The sequence below is a fragment of the Cuculus canorus genome, chromosome 9, assembly GCF_017976375.1.
Source record: "Cuculus canorus isolate bCucCan1 chromosome 9, bCucCan1.pri, whole genome shotgun sequence".
Lineage (NCBI taxonomy): Eukaryota > Metazoa > Chordata > Aves > Cuculiformes > Cuculidae > Cuculus > Cuculus canorus.
Genome location: NC_071409.1, coordinates 19,696,223 through 19,712,027, shown reverse-complemented (window position 1 = coordinate 19,712,027; position 15,805 = coordinate 19,696,223). Strand labels below are relative to the sequence as shown.

Sequence of the window (15,805 nt, the reverse complement as noted above, 5' to 3'; positions counted from 1 at the left end):
GATGGTGAGAGTTCTCCAAGGGAGCATTATTTTTAACTCACTCAGGCCAACTGTATTGCAGCTGACTAACACTGTCCCTCTTGATTAATTTAATGGTGGCTAAATAGTACCGAAATAGTGAGAAGCCACCAATTCTTCTCTTGATAACACTGACTTCCCAATGTCTGCAGTAATCAGCAGCATGCTGTCCAACATATAAGAGTCTCTAAATTAAACAAGAATTTCTGTATTTCTTTCTGACTAATAATTTTCCTTTTTTACCCCATCCAATCAAATAATTTCAGTGCTAGACTTGCAGAACTGCCTGTTATTTGCATATCTGAAAAACAACATGATCTAAGGAATGATAATACGATATGTATGTATAGATGGATCTAGAAAAGATACTTTGGCTTAAAAAAGAGCCAAGAAATACGTGATATTTGCAATACGTGAAGTAACGCTAACTTTAGTGATACTACTCAAATTTAATGCTAAGCACACGATTTTCTGGATCAGGGTGTCTGACTCAAAATGTTGTAATGTCAGAATAAAGCCTTAATTTTCTTCATTCTGAAAAATGTCTGCAAACATTTTGCACCAGAAACCTTAACTTTGAATTTCCTGACCTTTGTGCTTGTTACATATCACACTTCTTTAATGCAGAGGAATTTTTTGTTTATTTCTTCAAAATGTGATGGGAAGTAAAACCACTGTTGCAATCTCAATACCTTATGTTTTCTGATTTTTCTCTGCATCATCTCTAGTTTGTCTACATCTGAACAAACAGACAAATTGGGGGCAAAGCAAAGCAAAGCAACAAAAATGATACAGAGGGTTAGGAAACATGACCTGGGAGAAAATACTAAAGGGATTGAATTTATTTAATTTGGAGAAGACCGAGAGCAGATGTGCCAAGAGGTTGCAAGTACAGGTAGAATAGTGTGCTTAATTTCTCTTCCTGTCAAATAAGAATACAAAAAAAAAAAAGTTACGGGCTATTTTGCATCATTGAGGATGTGGAAAAACTTTCTATCAGCTTGATACAGATGAGAAGTGTCTCTTACTGGAGATAATTAGAAACAGAGTACAGAAGTGTCTTTCAGGGATACTCTGGTTTTTCCTTCTGAGGAGATGTGGATTAAGAGACTGCTGAGGTGCCCCAGCCCTACAATTCTCTGATTTCCCAGTCTCTCAGTCCACAGTCCTAGGAAGGAATTCTTTAATCTCTACTCGTTCTTTCACCAGGATATCTATTAGCGGCCTTTCCATTTCCTCTTGGGAGGAGACAAGTATGCCTTTGCTCTCAAGTGAAAAGTGCTTTTGCCCCCATCACAGCTCATTTCTGAATATAGGAGAAAAAAAAAACCTAAAAATGATGGCACTTTCTATTTTTACTCACTCACTACTATAATATTTATTGTTTTAAAATAAAATGCCTCCAGTGTTCTTCAATATTGTAGAAAAGAATATGATACTTGCTTGTCAGCTGCAAACCTCTAACGTTTTCCAAATGCTTTTGAATTAAGTTTGGCAGTACAACACTGAAACAAGTATAGTTGGATCTTTTTTCAGGATGTCAAGTGCATAGATGAAGTGATTGGGGTCAGAGTGGAAATAAAATATTAGGGAGAGTCCAGCTTGCAAGTGCTCTATTCTAATCACCAACCATATTCCAGTAAAGTGGAAAGTGTCTCTCTCTTTCTTTTTCATTTTATTTGAGAAGCAGACGCTGGCCTTTAAAGTCTTTACAGCTACTAAGAGTGGGGTTTTTTGCATCATGTATCATGGAAAAAGTCAAGTCCTCATCTGCACGGTAAATGTTAGCAGCTGGGTTAATTGTGAGGATATAGGGCATCTTTCAAGGTTCATAAGACAGCTATGCTCTTAGAGATACTGTTTTCAAGATGCTGTAATGCTACCTCTTTGAAAGCAGCCTTTGGCTGTAGAGTGCTACTATTTAACAGGTTTAACATCACTAAAAATTGAGATGCTGATGCCATTATTAAATTTCATTCTGCACACAAGCAAACAGTTTATCATAGTCTGTTCCCAGCAATTGTAATTCAATTTTTGTTATCTTACATTGTTTAAAAAAGAGAAAGAGAGAGAGAATAGTACTGTACGTGAATCTGATAGAAGTGTTTAAATAACTGGTGCTTTTTTGTGATTATGTTGGTTTTATAGCAGCATTATGGAAACACGACAGGGTAACTAAAATCTGATTACGTATAAGTCCTTGCCCATTATGTGATTATTATGAACCATGACTTCTACTGGCACATTATGAATTACATGGTCATAATACAAGGGATTTCCAATATAATTAACTGAGATTAGCAGCACTAGAGAAATCTGGGAATAATGATACAACTTTGAACAATAAGTTTTACTGTAAATGTTCCTAGCTCTGGCTTCCAGGAAACAGGAGGCTGGTGGATGTAACTGTGACCCACCTGCTGGGGTTTCCTACACCTCCTTTCTCTTCCCTTCCCTTGTGAAATTAATTGCAACCTTGCCAGAGTGTTAGGAACTCCCTCTTTTACTCTGTTCTTGTCATATTATGTTAACACTACGGGCTAAGATTTTAAAAAATGCCAAAAGTCTTTAGATCCCTCCGTTTGTGGGGGCTCAGCCTGAACCTGGAAAGGGCTCTGCATTTGGAAACATAGGAATATCTACTTATGGAAGAACAGATTCGTTTAAGACAGCTCAAGTTTGAGCACTTAAAGGCTGAAAGTCATGAAAATCACAGATTAGTTTCAAAGATCATAGACAAGGTCATATTATTTCTTTAGTATCTCAGGCAGGCAGTAAGTCTTTCTTTCCACAAAAATACCCAGCTTTTGGACCCTTAGCTGCTAGAAGAGAAATCTGCCTTTGCCCAGAGGGTGTTGCTCACTGCTGGACCTGTCCTTTGTCACGCAGAAAGAAAAGGATTTCTATATAGATACGGTGGCTATCTTCTGGCTCTAGAGAAAAAGGAGAAATGGAGTGCATGATGAAAATCGTGTAGAGAAAAAGATTAAAGTGAACCTTCCGTTTAACCAAAGGATTAAACATTTCACCCAGTAGTGCACAGACAGCTGGTGGAGAGTGTGAATTCCCCTGATTACTGTGATATTATTTGTCCCTGATAGGGCTTGGATTAAAGAGAGGAGCACTTTTTTCACTCTGTGAGACTTTAAATTTCCTCCAAGGAGTTGAAGACTTAGAGAAAAATGCAATATCATCCGAGATTTTTTGGTTCAGTCTACTGCTCCTTCCTTCCATGATTTATTTACAGGGCTTAATTTTCAGATTTCACATGAAATTGCATCTCAGGACTTTTATTAAACCATACACGTCAGAGGTTTGTGCTCCTTGTTTACACTGATATTATCACATCCAGTCAGTACAATGATAGCTTTTCATTTACTTTGCTATGACGGTTGTACTTCTTTGACCTCATACCTCCAGTGCTGTTGAAAGCTTCTCCACCGCTGCTGTGTAGTCATTCTGCCTGTAGCAAGTGCTGGCTTCCTGCAGGATCGTCTGAAGCTGTTTGTCAATCTGGGGCAAAGCGTCGTCATTAGATGCACTCAGAGCATCTGCTTTTTCAGAATCGTGACCCACTGATTGTGTGCTTGTGGGTGCCACAGGCTCAGAAAACTCAAAGGGAATGTCTTCCTCATCAGTGTAGACCAACTCCATTTCTATGTCTGTTAGGCTTTTCAGAGGAATATGAGATGGAGGTGTTGGGATTAACTGATTGCTAGTGTCTAGCATTGTTTCTTCTTTTTTCACAGACAGCTTTTTGTTGTTTTCTGATTTACGTTTATGGTTTGCTCCGTCTACATCATTACTTTGTCTTTCCTTCTTTTTCTTTGTCATTTTTATTTTCTCCATTGTATTTTCTGCTGCTCCATGCCCAAGATGTTTTTTGACCTCCTGCAGTGCTTCAGGAATATAATTCAGTTTGCTTGCTGCTACGTTTGACTCCTTACCACTATGCATTTGCTGAGAGGTTTTATTCTTGCCATCCATGCTTATGATATATTTTTGGAAGTGGTTGTTTCTTTCTGATGCTGTAACATGAGCAAAGAAAGAGTCCTAGGAAAAAATGTAAAAAAGGTAAGAATGTTCAGATGTTCCAAAACCAAAATAGCATGCAAATGTTTTCTCCAAAAGGCACATTGTAGGGACCATTATGAAAGAAATCTGTGCAATAGTTAGTACATAGAATATCAGACTCACTAATTACTTTATCTTTCCTTTGTAAGTTTTAAGGAGTCGTAAGTATTTTTGAGAGTTCTCGATAACGGATGTTTGTTTATGTAAAGTAATGCCAGTGTATCAGGAAAATCTGGCTTTTAATCAAAAGAATAACAACCAAACCCCTGTGACTGATTGATTGACTTGTGCTACAGTTATTGCAGGATGCAAAATATCACTGTAGCTTGATTTTTGAGAGCTGCTAACCACAGTGACTAGGGTTAAAAAAATCAGGCAGAGTGGATGTATTCCAGTGGGGCCCAAGCTCCAAGTAGGGTCCCAGCTTCAGCTGCGTTTGAGCTAAATTCGGATCCAGATTTGGATTTCAAAGCTATTTCTTATTGAACTGTGTGCAAAGAAAGGGCACTGGAGTGTTGCTGCTGTGAAACAATCCTCCACTTGTATTATAGTGAACAGCCTAATTCTCAGTTCAGGAACCAGAAGTGGATTCAAACTGGTAAAACACACTGGAGAATGAAGTTCATAAGCTTCTTCTCAACACCTGCTCCTGTACAATAGAAAGGGTGATTTGGTCTGCGTTCTAAACTTATAATTGTGCTCAAATTCAAAGGAAATTATTTCCATCTTGCCTCTGCTGACTTCATAGTGAAAAGGTGGAAGGCATAGGTAATTTTCCTCTCATTTTTTACCATCAGTTATGAAAAGTTTAATTGTAAATGGCTTTAATGATGACTGTCATTCAGAATGGTTTGTTAAGCATAAGCTATCACCCTTTAACCTTGTGTTATTGTTCAATGGACCTTCATATATCCACCATCAGTTTAATGTACTTAACTACAGGTACAGATTGTACAAAGGACAGATACACAAGAAATGCATTTCTCTTCAGCCAGAAACAGATTTTAAACAACAAGCAACTTGTGGAATTTTAGTGAGGGCCCTGCAGGATGCACTACTGCACTCGTAAAAGCTGCCGGAATGTGTCCTGGATAATGTGATGTGGTGAACCTTTATTGTTCAGGGCAATGGGCAGAAATTCATAGAAAGGGGTAAAAGGAAGGAGCAAAGGCATTTTAGGCCATATGAGAAGCTGATACCGAATTTTAGTGTGAATTGGGTTTCAAATCTCTGCCACGTTTCCCTCCCTCCCCTTAGCTAAGCCAGATTGCAGGGAGGACTGTCAGCAGCCCTGAAGCAGGGAACTTGTTGATTTTGACATTTGTTCACAACCTCCGGGCTGAAAACTTTACTGTAGCAGAACTGCCTGTGGAGAAACTTATTCCTCCTTCCACGACCGCAAGAGAAGGAGTGAAAGGTGAGGGGATAATTGCGTAATTTAAGGTAATTTCAGTAGACTTTTTTTTCTCCAATGTGCTGAACAATCACAACTCCTACTGAGTTCAATAGGGATGGAAAACCACTGGCCCTTCCCAGATAGTGCTCCGCACTTGTCAGAATAGAGCTCAAAGGAATCATATTTATAGCAAGCTATTTTGAATGGCAGCAGTAAAGCAGCTGGAAAAGGCTAATGTACTTGCATCTGGCAGCAATTTTACCTGTTTGTAAGACATTCAATCCCTTTTTAAAACGAACCATAGCACAGCCTAAAGATTGGAAGCTGTGTTTTTCAGTGCTGGCTTCAGCACTGGGTAATTTAGGAAATTATGATTTATCTTCACTGTGCAGGGGAGCAGAGATACTCCAGCCAGCCCCAGCATGAGCTGAGAGGATGAGCCTGGTTATCTTGGTGCCATGTCATGCCAGCAAAACTGTCACTTATGGAACCTGTGATGGACCTCCATGTAGCCCTGCAGTATGTGACTATCCCAGGTGCTGTAGGGGCAACACACCCTTTTGGGCAGACTGTTCACTGTTGGTCCTAGATAACATTGGAAAGTGAGATTTAAGTGCCTACATCAGACATAAGTTTGCATAAGTTTTCCTTTTAGCAGCCGCATAGTGCCGAGGAGAGACAAAGGAGAGTTAATGGACTCTTCTCATTAGAAAGCTCACAAAGCAAAGCCCTGTGCTTGATGAGGGGTTGATATCAGCGTGAATGGGAAATTGACTGGACCAAACCATTATGCCACGAGACTCATGGCCATTTCTCTGGTGGAGCAGCACCTGAAATGAATTTTGCTGTACTAACTGGATTTATATGGCTTCTATCATATTTTTAGGTATTCAAGCTGATTAACATGACTTTGGGTTGTGCAATGGAATCATGTTGTAACTTAGGCAGGCTCACTTTAATCACCACCTCAATAAAAAAACACTTCCAGGGAAAAGCTTTTAGAAAATCATTATCTTTGTCAGTTAAGTATTTTCCTGAGACTTTGGTTAAAATGTCTGGTTTTTATTTTGGAAGCATTTACTGTAAAATGCTTCTAATGAATCACTATGCAGGGGAACATAGACAATTTAGTGCTATAGTCAGAAAGAAATTAGTCTAACTTTCTGTGCTCTCAGAAATGATCTTCCTTATCAGTCATAAGCAAGTTCAGCTTTCTTCATATTTGAGGGTTAATCTTTACTAAGAGATGTGTGTCCATGGCACTATGAGCTACTATAGCTAAGTATTTTGTAGGGCTTATCGGTAAGGAAGCCACCTCTCATCAAATAGAAAGGCTACCATGAAAAAAAAAAATAAATGTAGAAGGAACATAAGATCATTTATCCTTTAAAGTCTTCTGAGTTTTTCTGTTGATTTCCCAATATATCTAAGACAACTTCTTGGGGAGAGTGGCCTGCCTACTAGATACATAAACTTCCTTATGTGAGTGATCTTGTGAACTCTATGACTTACGCTTTTTGTTCTGTATCTAGTTTGATTCTGCTTTCAACGCCTTCTCCTATTATCTCATATTAGATTAAAGAAAAACCTGCTGATAAATCATACTGCCAGGTCAGGTGGAACCTAGTTGTTAAATTCTTCGCCAATTCTTTGATAAGCCCTTTTTTTCCTTCAGAATTTAAGCTTTTATTTAAACCAAAAAAAGCTTTGGCCCTTAGGATTGTGAAGTAAAATCTTTCTAAACACCAAAGACTGCAGTGTTATCTTCCTGAATCTGCGTATAGCAAGGCAGAACCAGTGGGCTGCATTCAGTATTAACTTAAGTGGAGTGACAGGAGAGAGGAATTTCTCCTAGTAGTTCTTGGAAGGGTTTAAGCTGCTTTAAAATGGAAACTGTTACCAGCTCTTTGGGATATGAATTCCGTGGGGCTGCACTTCAGGAAAAGGTCTGTTTCCCAGTCTTGGTAAAATCTTTCGGTAGACAGCACAAGTCGCTTTCTGAGGATCACAGTTGCCTTTTATGGCAGAAGCTGTGGAGAAAGAAGCAAATTTAAGGAGAGGTTCCCCAGTTTTGGCCTGCTGGATCATACATTTTCACGGTTCAGAGATCTGGGGGGATGGTATGGCAGCTAGAAAGCAGAAAGGGGACTCAATTACATTTCTTACTCTGAACCAGGTTCCTTACACTGACCACTCAACAGCAGTCCAAGTGGACCAATGCTCTGACACTGACTGTGCCCCATGAGCACTTTGCTAAAACTCAGAGACAAACTGTGCATCAAATCCGGAGGCAGCAATAATTCTCCCTCTCTCCATCCCAATCAGAACTGGCAGAGATTTCTATTGTCATTGTTTTGTTTTGTTTTCACTTCCTCTGCAGCATAAGGTACACGATGCCTCATTCAGGATGGTCTGGCTGTACCTCATCTGCTGTCCCAGAAGTTGTAGTCATTAGTGGTCCATCTGTATTTTGTGCTCTCTGCTGTGAATATTCAATGCTGCACTGTTTGTAGAGGATAACATCACAATGTTTTTTTCAGCCAGAGGACTACTGTGTCTGCAACACACATGCATTTTGTGCAAAGTTACCCCATCTGTCTTTCAGTGAGGTCATTTGCATACCAGCAGCTATATAGCTGTTAGCCTGATACCCCACCACGGCCAATCCAACCTGCTAGAAGATACATATAATGACAACTGCCATATTGGTGTGCTACTCAGACAGTGATGGGACCTTCCCGGAAAGTTATAGGAACCAAACTCTTTCATCTATAGTAGCCTTTTTCTCCCAGAAGGCCATTGGAAATCACAGGGCAGTCATCTGCTACAGTTCATTTCAGGGCAAATGTTGGAACGGGCAAAACTGCATCCAAAACTATGGAGCAAGTATAAGAAAATTATACCACTGGTACCTGTACAAGTGTTATCCCACTCCTTCAATGCCCTCTAGACAGACAGAGCAATACAGTACTACAACAAAACACTTCCAACAACAGATAGGTCATTAGTTGCCCTCCTCTATAATAATTTCACTTATATTGAATTCCAGATATCCTGATCTATCTCTAAGGCGAGGATGCTCCAGTATATTGCTCAAAAAATTGAGCAAGATCTATCCGTATTAGATTTACGGACAGGCTTTCTGAATGAGCGAGCGTGTGCACCAATACCACCAATGCTGAGATCTGAACTGGAGATTTTTCCAGTCCATCTTTCAGCAGTTTGACTTTTTAAGCACTTCCTTCCTTTACTGCTGCATATCACAAAGGCTCAGACAATCTATTGATGATGAAGGTCAGCACCTTCTTAGCAGCCCATAAAGTGAGTCTCTTACAATCAGGTTTCAGACTTTTTAAGATTCTAGCCATTTCTTTAGGCAATGAAGCAACCTAGTTCTTTCATCTTGCTATTTTTATTGTTTGAAAGCCTGAGTCACATCTGATCTTTTTTATTTTTAGTTTTCTTTTGGGGGAAAAAAAACCCCTTAATGTATTTTTTCATTTTTTTTTTTGGTTCAGTACTCATTTCTTTGTGATAGACATAAGTAATGGCTCATTCAGTGCAAAATCAGAACTTCTTACATTTTTCTTGCTGTGATAAGGGCACACTTGCCATTATTACAGCTGCATTGTCCACATTGCTGCAGTAAAGGTTTTGTCAGCGCTTACACTCTAAACACTATTTTCACTCACTGTATGTAACTTGTTTATAAAAATAATAATAATAAATTGGGCTCTGGGCTGAAATTTAGCAAGGGTAATTGTATTTTTTTCATAGTAGTTTGCAGGGATTTAACCATATTATCCTAATTGCTCTTTGAGGCTGAAACTCACGTATTAATTGTTTATGTTGTGCTGAGTACAACAAAGCACTAATCTCATTAGGCTATAGACATAAGAGAAATATTAAGCCGTATAATAATTACTGTTCACAGCTACCAGATAGCTATTCACTAGGCACTCTTATGCAAAGACAGTAAGCTTAGGCTAAAGTTGAAGGTGAATATGACAGAAACAGAATGGAAGAAACAAATCCTGGTTGAAATGCTTAATGAGTCCTTAAGGATAATGTGCAAAAGAAATAGGAAATGCTATTAAAATAATCAGGAGAAGTTTTCACAAGTTATGTTAATAACGTGGTTGCCTTTCCTTTCTTAGACAGCATTTAAATGCAGGAAAGGATGGAATGAAGATCACTGTCATGTGTCCAGGAATCTAGAAATCTTCTATGAAGTAGTTGGGCATTTATTGGGCAAAAAAGGAAAAAAGATAAATTCCTCTTCCTACTAACTTTGTGTAGCCTTGAATAGTAATGGGATCCACTTCCTCTCCTTTCTGAATCTTTTTCCTTCTTCACTTTGTTTTGTCTGTTTTATATGTCCTGCTTGCCTTTCTTGCAGCAACGATATAGACAGCCACGGTCCTGTGGAGGTGGCCCTGGGGATTTAAGAGGCTGCTTCTCCGAGCTGGTCAATACTACCTTTCTCTTTTACTGCTACAGCTCTAGTGCATTACTGTGCAAATTAAAGCAGTTTAGGGTAAATGGATACAGAGAAGTACCTGTAATCTCGGCTAATCCATTGCATTGGGCACTGAAGCAAGCTGGAAATATAACCCATGAGCTAGCAGTACCCAATACGTCAGCCATGGGAGAAGGGAGAAAGAGAGAAGGATAGGCAGGGATGAGAATTTCCGCTTTTTCTGTCTTCTCCAGCAAAAGCCCATCATAGGTACCTAACTTGGTTTGTTGGCTTAGCCAAGACTGCATGCTTTGGCTGCCAGTCTGTAACTAGCATTAAGGCAATTTTTTCCAAGCTTTAAAGCAGCATCTTAAAAGGTTGTAGTATGTACCGGAATGGATGAGCCAATCTCACAAGACAGCTAAAACGAAGCTCTTAATATTTTCCATTTCTCTGGGGCTTCTTCCCAGCTACGTATTCTTTCTAGTATTGTTTTAAAACTTTATATTATTGACTATCACAGCAAAAGTTAAATGCCAACAATTAAACACAAAATTAACTATTTATTGCTGTAGGCATGCAAAAAGATTTTATTAACAAGTTGTTTTAATAAAATTAGAGCTGTAAAAGGACAGGAGACTAACAACTACAATTATAATTCAAAATCAAGAGGGAAACAGAATCTCCCCTACAGCATATCTCAGGCAAAGCAAATACAAAAAAAAGAAACATCAGTGATCACAACCAGGAAGAAGGAAAAGGAAGATTTAGTACATAGTGAGGGCACAGGATATGTGGATGGTAACTAGTGTGACTAAGGAAAAATGGAGAGAGAAACTGGGGATGTTTTCTGCATATGATTTTTGGGTACTGTATACTGTCTTCCTTACACTCCCTTCTAAGTGAAATACTTCCTCTGAAAGTGTGGGAGAAAAATGCTGAGAGACAAAAGAGACAGCAGGGAAAGCATTTCAGCTCTGCGTAATGATGTCATCCTATTAGCACAAAGCCCTGCATTGTCAATTAGGAAAAAAAGGTCAATGCTCTGTCTGACAGGGATGTGAAGCCTGGCCAGCCTTCCTCGGTCGGATTCAGCAGCTCAGCACTGCGGGAGCAAAGCAGTTCATTTTCATACCTAAAGGGCCGCTAAGAGGAAAGAGGGAGAGAAAACGGAAATTTTAAAATGGTAAAGGTTTCTACAGCAGGCTCCTGCAAAGTGGAGTTGTGAGAACAAGTAATTCCTCTGTGTGAGGAACAAGGATATATGTGTGTGCCTAAGGTATAAACAGACCAGTAAGCTTAGGGTAATCCCTAAATGAAAAGGAATGCAAAGATTGGTTCTACAACTGAGACGTTGTACTGAAAAAGCTTGGGTGGGTTTTTTTGGGGTTTTTTTTTTTTTTTTTTTTCTGAGTACTGCAATATTTCCTAATTCTGTTGGGAAGACAAGAAAGCAATTTTTTGAAGAGATTACAGAGCAAACGTCCAAGTGTCCTACTTGCTCTCGTTCTGAAGGAGATGAAGAACTATTGATTTTCTGAAAAGATTGCTTTGAAATGGTGGGAGCTGAGTACTTCTAAAGAACGAGTGCAGAGGGGCAAAGTTTGGTTTAGGAGGGTTGCTGCAGACTATGCTGTGGGCTTGATTAGATCTGCCAACATGCTATTAAGAGGTCTGCATCTCAGAACTGTTCTGGGCAGCCCTGCTTCCAGATGGGGCAGGAATTCAATGAGATTTCACAGTACAGAGAATGCTTTCTCTCACTTCACAAAATAATCAGATTCCTATGGGACCAGGCCCTAGGAAAACCCAAACCTAAAGGACACATTAACAGACCTATAACATTTCCATTACCTACTGTGCAGTACACAAAACATATCAGCCGTCAGATCTGCAAAGGAGGTATCTGACAACTTGCATGGCACTGAAATCAAACACATAGTGAGAGAAGTGGCTGAGGAAATGGATTCTTTTCTTGTTCTAGTTCTACCAGACAAACAGGTTACTGTGATTGAACCCAACCCTGGGATGGGTGTCCCCTTACAGTCCCCCCAGTTCTTCTCATTAACTTGTCTTAATTGAAAAGGGATGCGTTAGATGAGACCTGCCATTTTAGCTGCTGGTGTTTCTGTTCACCAAATGCAAAATCCACTGTTACCTCCCACGAGCTTTTTTTCAGTAGAATGTTAGCTGCAACTTCCAGGCTCTTAAGTAGGACCACCCCATTTGAACACATTGATCCACTTCCCCATAGGTAAAATCTCCCTAGATGGATGTCATTAAATGGAATTCCTTTTCCCTCCTCTTTTATTGCTGTGGCTTTTGCTTTTATTTCTTTGATGGTGGTGTTCTTTATGACTGTTGTATCTGATTTTCAATGTAAGAGCAATAAATGGAAGAAAAAGTGTTAAAACATTAGAGTACAATCCTGAGTGAGGGAACAAGGGATCAGAGAGAGGATGATGGCAAGTCCCTCCTGCTATTCTCAGAATGACGATGCTCTTGCAATAAGGGTCCATGAAGACCACAGCCTAAACGAGAAATAGGAAATCTAGTTCAGATCTTCCACTGGGATAAAATAACACTGATCTGTCCCAAAGATTTCACCAAATCTGGGAAGATGGAAGCTGATGGTCCTCTTGACCATAAACAGGTTCTTATGATGATAAATTAATCTTTGGAAATGCCAGGCAAAAAAAATATACCTTTATACGTCAGCAAACAAAGCTAAGTTCTTTTGGCAAGTTAGCTATTGAGTTTCTATGACCCCAGCAGTACAATTTGTCTTGAAGCTTATGCTCAAGTGACCCTTAAAGGCAGTGTTGAAATTCTTCTGCTCGGGTTATGGAGTCTAATAGAGAGTCTGTTAACTGGTGGGAGGGCACTGAAGCATTCATGCATGTGAAATTATACCCGCATCTATAACCTGAGATTTTTCTGATGCCATGAAAAGAAATGCAGAACTACTGGTGCTTAATTCTTTGAAACTTTCAGAGGTGTTTCTAGACTTGGGTATCCCTGCAGTGAGTGGTGGTTAAACAGGATGTTTGTAAAACAAACAAACAGATCAAGATGGAGGCTTTTCTCTCTAAACCAATACTTGCCAGTTACTGTTCATGTGTAGGGTGAACAGTAGGTAAGGGCTAAGTTGAAACCTGGAGCTGGCTTTATTGAGCTGATTATACAGAGCAGTGAAAATGCCGGGGTGCACAAGAGAAAAAAAGAGGGAGAATCTTTTCTGGTGTCAAGACCTGTTGAAATAGCCAAAGCATCATCATCATGGACTAATTTGGCTTGGAATCTGCTTGATTAAAAATAAGAGACAATGATTTTCTTATGGCTCTATAATTCAATTGAATAACTCAGTTTGTTATCTAATATTACTTTGTCAGACAGAATGATCTGTATGTTGAAAGCCCTGTTCAGGCATAAACTAATTAATTTTCGTGGCAGGACCAGTCCTGTGAAGTGCTGTGCTTCTACAACATAGGAGAAATCGAGGAAGCACAATAACTCACAGGGTGAGGCTGAATTTCCCATTAGATATGTAATTAAATATGTGAGTCCCACTGTGATGCAGAGATGTTAAGCAGAGGTATTCAATCAATTAGGCATAGCTGCGCATTCGTCCTTCCCTGGCTCCTGATTCAGAGCACAATGGTATCAGCCATCATTGACCCATCCTCTAAACTGCTCCTCTTCATACCACCACTACAGTTGTCTTACATTAATGATATACCTCCAAAAGATTTCACCTTAGATACAGTATTTCTGCAGTTATGTAAGACAGAATGAGGCAAAATTTAAGGGTTGGAATAGATGACAAAGCATCTGGATAGTTTATCTATGCTTCTTCTTGTTCCACTAGCTGCTTTAGCAAACACTCAAGTTATTATACCATTTCTCAGTGTGGAATAATGAAACTCAAAGGCAAAGAGAAAAGTGGAAATATAAAAAACTTACATGACACCAGGTGAAGCACATATGAGTACTTTGGGGATTACATTAATGAAAAAGAACTTTCCAAATACATCATTACAAACTTAGGAAATTTAGACTTAGGGTTTGTGGAGTTTTTTTAACCTGTGTATTACAACTATGGAATTAAACCCTAATTGCTTTGTAATTTGACATACAACTGCTTAATAGTGGCAGTTGCAAATCCAGCAACAACTGAGGGCTAAAGCATGCACAGATGAGAGCTCCCAACAGGTAGATCTTCAATTCAGCGACTTTGTACAAGCAGTAGAGCTGTAACATAAAAGTTAGCAGGAAAGAAAAGGTTGTGAAAAAGGACTGGCTGAAATAGCTCAGATTAACATTCAAGGCAGTTCTTTTACTTTGACAGCTTTTAGTTTCTGAGTATGGCTTCTGGTTTTAATTTCTTTTTCTTAGCTTGATGTCTTAATTTTTCAGTAAAGAAATGGCCTTCTGTGCCATTATTTTAATCTCTGTGTATGTTTATTACCTCTGCTGCATTATTTTTGTCAATATGAATTTAAAGCCTGAAGTGCTACAAGAACAGTATAGATTTTTTTCTTCCTTCCCTTGATGAATAGAAAGGTACACGGTTCAAGTTCTACAGGTACAAATTTCCCATTCGGGATGTGCGAGTGAACCTGGTTTTCGACATGCTTGTATGCAGCGACACAAATTTGTAAGAGCAGTGGCAGCCAAGGGAAATCCAATGGTGGTTGTGAGCCACTTTAAAAACAACAAAAAAATCTGATCCAGCAGTTGATTCTAACATGTTTTTGTTCGTTTTACTGGATGTGTGGTTGATTCTTGCCTTTATTTCCTATAAACTTCACTGGGCCTGGAGCCAACACTGTCACAGACTAACGTTGATTTTGTAGCCAATGCTTTTGTAACCTTTCAGTTATACTACTCTAATGTTTTATTTTATGACCTTCCCAAGAAAATTCTGCAAAGCTCCAATGGATGCAAGATGTTGCAACCTGAATATTAACTTGTAATAAAGCAACCGAACATGTTATATCAATTGAAAGAGAACTATTTTGGTTCCTTTTATCCAGTTGATGTTGTCATGAGTAACTTGTGCTGTTTGGCATGGCTACACCTGGGATGCAAACATCATGTTACGAACTTTGCCATTAGTAAAGCACTTGTGAAGTGTTCTCTGCAATTTAGGTTTAAAGAGGAGCATGAGTTTACTGTTGCCATTTGCCCTGAGTACAGGTCACTTTGCCCAGTAAGCCAATCCATTGAATTAACGGGCTATTGTACATTCACATTTGGGAGGTGAATGATGATGTTTGGCTTCTTTGTATCCTCTGTTATTGTAAATCTCTCTGGGAACTATTCTGCTGAAGGTCTTACAAGGTGGCTATGAAAGACTGAGTGATGCGATTTACTCATGTTGATTTTAAGTTATGCGTAAGGCTTTGTTTCAAAATAACTTAAAATAGTTTTTACCTAATATCAACCTGTTCATGGAAGAACCAAAAGAATCAAGGTAACGGTTAACCTCTCTGGGCTTCATGATTAGGAAATGGGGTGACAAAGGTGGCAAATTTCTTTGGGATGGATCAAAATCTGAGTTTATTTAGTGCTCAACACTGCTGTGATTTATTCTTGTCACCCTCTGTATGTCATGAAAAGGGGAGGAAAAATGTGGGTGCTGGATTTGCAACTTCCTCCAAATCTGCCTGTGAGCGATATGACAGACCAACATTTTGAGGCAGCAGCCCACAAGTCCATCAGATCCTGCCCAAGGGCACAGATGTCTCTTTAAATACCAGAACCACGAAGATGCTCTTGTACTCTGGTATACCTAACAGTGGAGGATCTTTCTGCCTTTCTGATGCTGTGTTTTTTCTTGCCTGTTATTGTCTTAG

General features: G+C 39.3%; 1 protein-coding gene across 1 annotated transcript in view; it reads right to left on the bottom strand.

The window, feature by feature from the left end:
* The window catches only part of SPATA16 (spermatogenesis associated 16), a 102,932-nt gene that overhangs the window by 74,965 nt on the left and 12,162 nt on the right, over positions 1-15,805 (bottom strand). The window contains 2 exon segments of the mRNA XM_054074538.1: positions 3,433-4,071; positions 7,424-7,518. Of these exon segments, the coding sequence (XP_053930513.1) occupies positions 3,433-4,071; positions 7,424-7,518 (734 nt within the window).